Source organism: Alligator sinensis, unplaced genomic scaffold (assembly GCF_000455745.1).
Source record: "Alligator sinensis unplaced genomic scaffold, ASM45574v1 scaffold1040_1, whole genome shotgun sequence".
In the NCBI taxonomy this organism is placed as follows: Eukaryota; Metazoa; Chordata; order Crocodylia; family Alligatoridae; genus Alligator; species Alligator sinensis.
Window position 1 is genome coordinate 222,922 of NW_005843167.1, and position 9,208 is coordinate 232,129.

Consider the following 9,208-nt stretch of genomic DNA (forward strand, 5'->3'; position numbering starts at 1 on the left):
GGTGTGACTGGATCTAATGCACAGGTCTATGGTTGTGCTTCTTGCCATGTACATGTGGCATGGCTGGAGGCACGATTGTGCGGAACATGCATTAGATCTAATTGTGCCTTTACCTGCACATGTAGAATGGGCCTAACATCACTGGCAACTATACAGTTGGTCCAGTAAAAGGTATCACTAAAAAGCCTTGCTTCTTGCCTATGTCCTGGACCATCATGGTTTACAACAATGCTCCCACCCTACCACTTATTTGTAGTATTTAAATTTATAAAGTATGCCCATGTAATATTTCTAGAAACTTGAACTATTCAGTCATAGTAACATATGGCCCCATGCTCATTCCCTACATCTAAATTTCCTCTTTCATAACATCCAGTCTCTAATTGCTTGGCATTTTGGTCTGCTCTTCCTTTACACACTTCAATGTTTATGGAACTTTTGTGAGGAAGTGAAAGGAATTCTGCAGCATTTTCTGGAAAACACACATGCCCAAGGTGTTGCCTTGGCTTGGTTTCTGGCTATTGGTATGTTGTAGGAGTAACAGTTGAATCCTTCTTTGAGCTGGCAGACCCTTTCTGCTATTGGATAGATAATGGGAAGGTGAATGATCAGTGATATTATCAAACCAGCTTGCCTACTGTATGTATCTGTTGAGGATTATACATCTGTAGGAGGTGGCATTGGTTGATTCTTCAGGACCACAAAGAGATCCTCTTTTGGGAGTCATATTACAAGGATTTGTTTTTTTGTTAGCAAAACAGAAAAAAATGTTAAAGGAATTTCCTTATTCTTAACTAAAAAGAATTTTAAAATTTCAGATGGTTCTTAACGTTCTACAGTCATTTCCACCCCCCCCCCCCCCCCCCCCCCGCCCCCCCCCAGATTAGCAAAGCACATATTTGTAACTGAGAGTTTAACATGAACCAGAGGAAAGCATTGTATGAACTATGCATGACATGTTGCTTTCCTTTTATTTAAGTGATCACAAAATACATATATCCAGAACTTGCACTCAGACCTTCACCTTTGGGTCCTTTCTTGCATCTTGCCATTTATTCTCATTCTGGCCTCTTGGAGAATCAGCTTTCCATGGTCCCTGTTCTAACCAACCTTAAATACAGCATTGGTTTGACTGTCTTTTTGCTGCTGCTGCTGCTTCCCCTGAGTGGTGTATTGCTCCTTACAGTAATTCAGTATTTTAAATTGTAACTCAGCAGGCATCCTGCTGCTTTAACCTCTTTTATCTTTTATCTTTGGTCTTTTCTTTTCTTTTTTCATTCCTTGCGTGTTTCATGCAAGACTTTCTGTTTGAAGTGCTTTGAATCATTTGGAAGATGGTATATAAATATCATTATATTGGGAGCTGGCTGAGGAAGTTGGCTGAAGAAACCATAACTGTCTGATTTGTTTGTAAAATTCCTACTGCAGTGCTGCAGTTATTTAATTAAATTACTACAATCCCACAGCATTGTAGTCCATGTCAGCTGTATGTGTGTGTATACATGCATTTATTGAACACGCATGCGCGTGCACACACACACCCCCATCTATACTCTACCTATACTATATTTATATCTCTACATATATTTACCCCACACATATCTATATGTATATCAAACACGCACACATCTCTACATCTCTTATCTGTGTACATTTATATCACACACAGATTTATCAAACACACACACATCTATATCAAATACACACACACACACACACACACACAGGCCATATATGGTTGTTTCCAATTAGATTCAGTGAGATGTTCACTGATTTTAATAGATGTATTAAAATGTAATTTAATACAGGGATGTGAGGTATCTTTGGATTTGTATTGTGGTGCCTTTCCCAGTGTGCTCTCAAACCTGCCTTCAGCGTGGTTTGGTATATGGGGTAAAAAGTCACATGTTTTTTAAAGGGTTTTTTTTTTGTTTGTTTTATTAGCATGCAAATTAACAGTGAGATGATAGGCCTTCTTCACAGGTTTGCTGCTCCCATCAATCTGCTTAGTTTGCACCTTAGGTCAGAGGTAGGCAATCTGTTGTGGCTGTGGGCTGGGATGACCCACCTTGGGTCAATAGCAGATGAGTGGTAGGACCCTGCTGTTGCTGCAGCTTTTCTTCCCAGGGGCATAGAGAGAATTCCAACAGAAGATGCCCCCCATTGCTGAATACCACTTGGAGACCCAAGACCCAAGTCCAAAAGTTCTACAGGCCATAAGTTGTGCATGGCAGGAGGCGAAATTGTGGGATCATGCAATACATCCTATCATGCCTTATTGCTGGTGCAGAAGAAGCCCAATTCTGGGTTCCCCTTGCACCAGCAAGAAGCAAGCTTCTGCACCTGGGAGTCCCTTCAGCTTGGAGACTTATAGCTGTAGGGACACCCCACACATCCCCACAACTGGGAGATGCAGCTGCTCTGAACTCCTAGCCTCAGGTTTGCATAGAGCTCTGTGCAGCATGCAGTATGGAGTGCCAGTTCAAGACCCATAGGCAACACCATGGGCCTTTCTTCTTTGTCCTTGTTAATGAATATTAATTAATTTTAGCCAGATTCAAAAAGCAACTAGACAAATTCTTGGAGGAAAGGGGCATCAGTAGCTCTTGAGTATGGGAGTGAGGGGTACAACATATGAATTGGAACTTCCTAGACCTTAGCTGCTAGAGGCTGTAAGTGAGAGAGGAACATTAGAAAAAAATCCTGGTCATACCTGGTTAACTCTCCCTTTCTGGATCTTCTCTATACCACTTTTTGACACAGGATGCTGGACAAGATGGGCCTGTAGTCTGACCCAGTAAATGGCAATTCTTATGTTCCTATGCTCTTAATGTAGACTATTTCTCATTGCATACACATCAAAGCTTTTTCACTAATTGAGCCTATGTGAATGCTGAATGAAGTGGACTTATGGATGCTGACAGACGCACAGGCCCATACTCTAACTCCTAGCACTTTACATAAAGTGTCACGAGGTTAGAGCAGCCCCCCTGACCCAACAGATGTTTGCCTGTTGGGCCAGGGGGCAGGGAAGGGGGAATCAGGCTCCACTTTGGAGCCTGTATAGCTGAGGAGCCTGTCTGGAGCCTCTCTCCCCTAGACCTGCTCTCCTACCTCCCAGTTCCAGTGCTTTTTGCAGGAAGGGAGGGAGAGTGAGCTGCAGGCTGGGGTTGTCTCAGCCTGAGCTGGAGGGGGACTCACAATCCACCTGCCCCCACCTCCATAGAAGCATAGAAAATTAGGGTTGGAAGGGACCTCAGGAGGTCATCTAGTTCAACTCCCTGCCCAAAGCAGGACCATCCCCAACTAGATCATTCCAGCCAAGGCTTTGTTGAGCCGGGCCTTAAAAACCTCCAGGGATAGAGATTCCATCAGCTCTCTGGATAAATTTCTCCAGGGCATCACCACCCTCCTAGTGAGAGAGATTTTCCTAGTATTCAACCTAAATATCCCTAGCTGCAACTTGAGACCATTGCTCCTTGTTCCGTCATTTTTCACCACTGAGAACAGTCTAGCTCCATTGTCTTTGTAACCACCCTTCAGGTAGTTGAAGGCTGCTATTAAATCCCTCCCTTGGTCTTTTTGGTTTTTTTGCAGGCTAAATAAACCCAGTTCCCTCAGCATCCCTCTAAGTCATGTGCCCCAGCCCCTTAACCATTTTCATTGCTCTCCCCTGGACTCTCTCCAACTTGTCCACGTCCTTTCTATAGTGGGGATCCCAAAACTAGACATGGTACTGCAGATGTGTGGCGTCACCAGTTCTGAATAGAGGGAAATAATCACTTCCTTCAATCTGGCAATGTTCCTACTATGCAGCTCAGTATTCTATTAATCTTCTTGGCAACAAGGGCACATTGTTGGCTCATATCCAGCATGTTACCCACTTTAACCCACAGGTCCTTTTCTGCAGAGCTGCTGATTAGCCAGTTAGTCCCAAGCCTGTAGCAATGCATGAGATTGTTCCATCCTAAGTACAGGACTTTGCGCTTGTCCATGTTGAACCTCATGAGATTTCTTTTGGCCCAATCCTCCAATTTGTCTAGGTCACACTGAATCCTAGCTCTACCCTCCAGCATATCTACTTTCCTCCCAGCTTGGTGTCATCTGTGAGCTTGCCAAGTGTGCAATTCATCCCATTTTGCAGATCGTTAGTGAAGATATTAAACAAAACTGGCCCTAGGACTGACTCCTGAGGCACTCCACTTGATACTGGCTGCCAACTAGACATTCAGCCATTGATCTATGACAATCTCCTTTGAGCCCAACAATCCAGCCAGCTTTCTATCCACCCTACAGTCCATTCATCCAACTCAGCTTGCTTGCAAGAATGCTATGGGAGATGGTGTCAAAAGCCTTGCTAAGGTCAAGGCATATTATGTCCACTACTTTCCCCGCATCCACAGAGCCAGTTATTCTAATATTATAAAAGCCTAAGTCTGTCCATCTGTACTGCTTTATTGGCACTCTGATTGGCTGACGGAAACAGCCAATCAGAGTGCTTCAAGCATGTGGGAGCACTGCCATGATTCCAAAGCTGTGCCTTGGACCAGGCAGAGGGTGGGGGAGCCAAGGCCAGCAGGCCTCCCCGCTCCCTGCAAGAGGCAGAACAGCAGTAGCATGGGGCATTAGGTGGCGGCACTCCGTCCCAGCCCCCTGCTCCCCCATCATTCTTCACAGGCAATTGGCTAGTCTTATTATAAAAGGCCGTCAGGTTGGTCAGACATGACTTGCCCCTGGTGAATCCATTCTGACTGTTCCTGATCACTTTCTTCTCCAAGTGCTTAGAAATGGATTCTTTGAGGACCTGCTCCATGATTTTTCTGGGGACTGTGAGTCCCCAAGTCAGGTGAGGCTGACTTGTCTGTAGTTCCCCAGATCCTCCTTCTTCCCTTTCTTAAAGATGGGTACTATATTTGCCCTTTTCCAGTCACCCAGGACCTCTCCTGATTGCCACAGGTTTTCAAAAATAATGGCCGGCGGCTCTGCAGCCACATCAGCTAATTCCCTCAGCACCCTCGGATGCATTGCATCCAACCCCAGGACTTGTACATAACCAGCTTTTCTAAATTGTTTCTAACCTGTTCTTTTATCACTGGGGCTGCTTACCTTCTCCCTAAACTGTGCTGCTAGGTGCAGTAGTCTAGAAGCTGAACTTGTCTCTGAAGACCGAGATAAAAAGGGCATTGAGTACTTCAGCCTTTTCCTCATCATCTGTTACTAGGTTGCCTCCTCCATTCAGTAAGGGACTCACTTGGTCTCTGACCTTCCACTTATTGCTAACATGTAGAAACCCTTCTTGTTACCCTTTGCATCCCTTGCTACCTGCAACTTGCTCCAGTTGTGCTGTGGCCTTCCTGATTTCATCCCTGCATACCTGAGTAATATTCTTATACTCCTCCCAAGTTTTGTCCAAGCTTCCACTTCCCGTAAGCTTCCTTTTTGTGTTTAAGCTCACCAAAGAGTTCTCTGCAAAGCCAAGCTGGTTGCTTTCCTCATTTGCTATTCTTTCTGCACATCAGAGTGGTTTGTTACTGTGCCCTCAGTAAGGATTCTTTAAAATACTACCAGCTGTCCTGGACTGGTTTCCCCCTCAGCATGGCCTCCCAGGGGATCCTGCCCATCAGTTCTCTGTGGGAATCAAAGTCTGCTTTTCTGAGGTTGTAGGTCCATACTCTGCTTCTTTCCTTTCTTCCTTTTGTCAGGATCCTGAACTTAGTTGTCTTGTAGTCACTGCTGCCCAAGTTGCCATCCACTTCTACATCCCCACCAATTCTTCCCTGCTTGTGAGCATCAGGTCAAGAAAAGTATGGCCCCTAGTTGGTCTCTCCAACACTTGCACCAGGAAGTTGTCTACAAACGTTCTCCAAAAACTTGCTGGATTTCTTGTGCACTGTTATATTGCCCTCCCAGCAGATGTCAGGGTGATTGAAGTCCCCTATCAGAACCAGGACCTGTAATCTGGAAACTTGTGCTAGTTGTCTGAAGAAAGACTCATCTATCCCCTGTATGACCATGACGCAACACACAAACATCTGAAGTCATGCAGGAGTTTCCTAACCAGCACCCAACCTCTCAGTGAAACCCAAGGAGACATGACTACAGACGTGGAACGAGAGGCTGAAGAAAAAAATGGACGTTCCAGTGACTGAGTTCCTACCACCAGTGCCTGACAAACCATGGCAAAGGTGGCAGTGTCTCAACTGCCTATGTACCGGAGTCAGACGCTCCAAGGAACTAATGAAGAAGTGGGGCAATGCCACTGGTTCTGCCACATGCGACTGCGGCACAGAGCCTCAGACTACGAAACACCTGTCGCAGCGCCCACTGCTTGAAGGCTCATGTGCAATGAAAGATTTTGCAAAGTACAATAAACAAGCGCAAACGTGTGTGATGAGATAGACATATATGGTGTAGAGACACAAGAAGAAGAAGACTTTCTTTATATACTCCTTTCTTTTCCTCTTTCTCCTCTTTATCTTTTCTAGTCTTTTGCCTTTTCTCTCTACTTTTCTGTAAATGCAGTCATTTTTCTTTGAAAGGGTATAAATTATGCAAGGCCTCCTTTCTGAGTTGATGGGACCCTTCAGAAAGTCCTTTTCTCTGATGGATAAGGTTTCCAGAAGCCACAGACTGAGCTGGCAGCTCAAATAGCCAGCTGCAGAAATGGCTTCTACACTTAAAAATCTTATAGATACAGCAGTGAAGTAAATATAAGGTTTAAGTCCTGGTGTTTTTCATGCAGGTTTCCACAGTTTACTACTACTTGGCTAATCAGTGGTACTAGAATTGCACATTTGATATTTAACCTTTATACATAAGGGTCTAACTACAGCATGACCATGCCTAGACTTCTCTCTTCCCTCCACTTTTCCCATGTGTTAAAATGGTCATTTTCGTTTTATATTGTGTTTTTTTTTTTCTTGTAGTCCTCAGAACCTGCAGAGACTAGATTATAAATTGGTCAGGAAATTAAAAAGTTACTGTTTAAAGAGCAGTTTGTTTTGAAAATGAATGTAGCATTGGATTTGGATTTGGTGTGCAATCAACAAGGGATTACCTTAACCATATGTCTGACTACAATTCTGTACAGGTAATCCGGAAGGGCTGGTTGACCATCAACAATATTGGCATCATGAAAGGAGGCTCCAAGGAATACTGGTTTATTCTGACTGCAGAAAGCTTGTCCTGGTATAAAGATGATGAGGTAAGGACATAACGATTGATGCCCATAGGAAATATGATTGTACTTATTTGCATGCTTCTCATGAAGATTGTACTTTTTGTTTGCACTGAACTTGAGTTCCTATTCCTATTTTTCTTCTAACCTAACTTACTTTAGGATATCACATTTTAGGTGACTAGTGTTCTTGCAGTTATCTATTCCTTTTGTTTAAGGGACTACTGATACTGTTGAGACTTCTATATAAGTTTTGAGAACATAAATATAATATTCCTTCTCAATGAATATAAACTTCTAATCCTTAACTCTTTTAAAATGTAAAGACAAGAATGTGCTGGAGTTTTCTGGTCCACTTTGATTTTGTTGCATCTAATATGTAAAGCAAAAGTATTGAGTTATTGTTGTTCCTATAAATAGTTAGATTCGTTTTTTAAATATTACAGCTGTGTTTCTGCTGAATATTGTCAAAGGCCTGGAATTGTGAATAACTTTTTAGTGGTGTTAACATGATTTCAAGCTTATGGTCCCTATGGTCAAGTAAATTCACTTGAGTTATGAAAGACTATTCAGTTAAGCAATAAATGTAAGTTAAAAAACCAAGTTTGTAACTATGGATAATATGTCACTTTCCAAAGCTTCTGCGCTATTTTAAATAAATTGTAACTGAATTCCTTTTGTTGGGAGTAGGGTGGTTTTGATTTGGGAGGGAGATAAGGTGTTTGATGGCAGTTCTGGAGGAAAAAATGGTTTGCTTGTTTTTGTTTTGGCTTTATAAACATCATAGTTCAGGAAACTTGGTTTTAGACACACTGGGCACATCTACACATGCATTTTACTGTGGAGTTGACTACTTAGCTTCACAGTAAAGCGTCACCATCCACACGTGCAGCATTATTAGGCTGCAGTAAATTAATTCCGATGTAGGATAGTACTGCCTGATGCATGTACTGTCCTATGACGAGTTATTTAGTATGTGCTACAGTGTACATATAGATGGTGACTGGGGATGGCTGGGGCACAAAGGTGCCACAGAGTGGAGACTGCCTGCTGGCTAGACCCACACTGTAACACCCTCATGCCTCAGCCACCCCCTTCACATCCTGGTGAACTGGAGTGGAGCAGCTCCTCTCCTGACTGGCAGGCTGACTCCCTGGACCACCTGCCAGCCAGGACTACCGTACCATGGCTCAACATGCTGTGGCCTGGGTGTACGTGTAAACGCATCTGGGAGCAATAGGCTCTGGTGCAAACTGTGCCAGAGTTTATCCAGGCATATTAATACCATGTGTAGATGCACTCACTGAGTAGAGTAGAGATCTTAAGTATACCTGACACATTGTATTAGGTCATTGCAAAGAGTGTTAATAGTAGTGTTTTCTAGAAATCATCTTTATTTTGGGATGGATTCTAAATTTGAGGTTGTGCAAGGTTAATTTGGAAGGCCCATGCCTTTGGTTAAATCTCACAGGGGAATAGGTATTTCAAATTTACACTCGGGGCTATTATGTATTATGATCAAAAATATTTTTAATAAATTAGAGTAATTAAGAACTACAATACATGTGAAAGGAGGTGATTTGGTCTTCAAAATGCTGGTAGGGTATTGTTTAGATTACTATGAGGTCATAAAAACAATAGATTCAAGAAATCAAATTTGTGGGTGTGTTTGTAAATGCTCAGGTTTGAAAGCAGACATTATTCTTATATGGCATTTTAAACATTTATTTGAGAAAAATAAGGGATGGTTAATACTTTTAATTATAATGTAGAAGTTACTGAAAATTCCAGTGAACCAAATGTTCTGCATTATAATCATATCATGGGAAAATTGTTCTTTGGTTTCCAGGGATAAGTCACTTGGTGTTTTCTTTTTTTGGTTAATAATGTTACCAGCATTTCTCCTTGGAAATATTCTTGCATCCTTAAGAGTTCAGTGATATTAACTTTTCTGGCTAAGTGCTATCTCAAGTGCTTAGAAATTCATCAAAGGTGAATTGTGGGAATTCTTGAGTTCTGTATTGAAGGTCA

General features: G+C 42.6%; 1 protein-coding gene across 1 annotated transcript in view; it reads left to right on the forward strand.

Annotated features, from left to right (window-relative positions):
* The window catches only part of DNM3 (dynamin 3), a 127,972-nt gene that overhangs the window by 111,090 nt on the left and 7,674 nt on the right, over positions 1 to 9,208 (forward strand). The window contains exon 15 of the mRNA XM_025194182.1: positions 7,091 to 7,204. Coding sequence (XP_025049967.1) covers positions 7,091 to 7,204 — 114 coding nt within the window. The remainder of the gene's footprint in view (positions 1 to 7,090; positions 7,205 to 9,208) is intronic.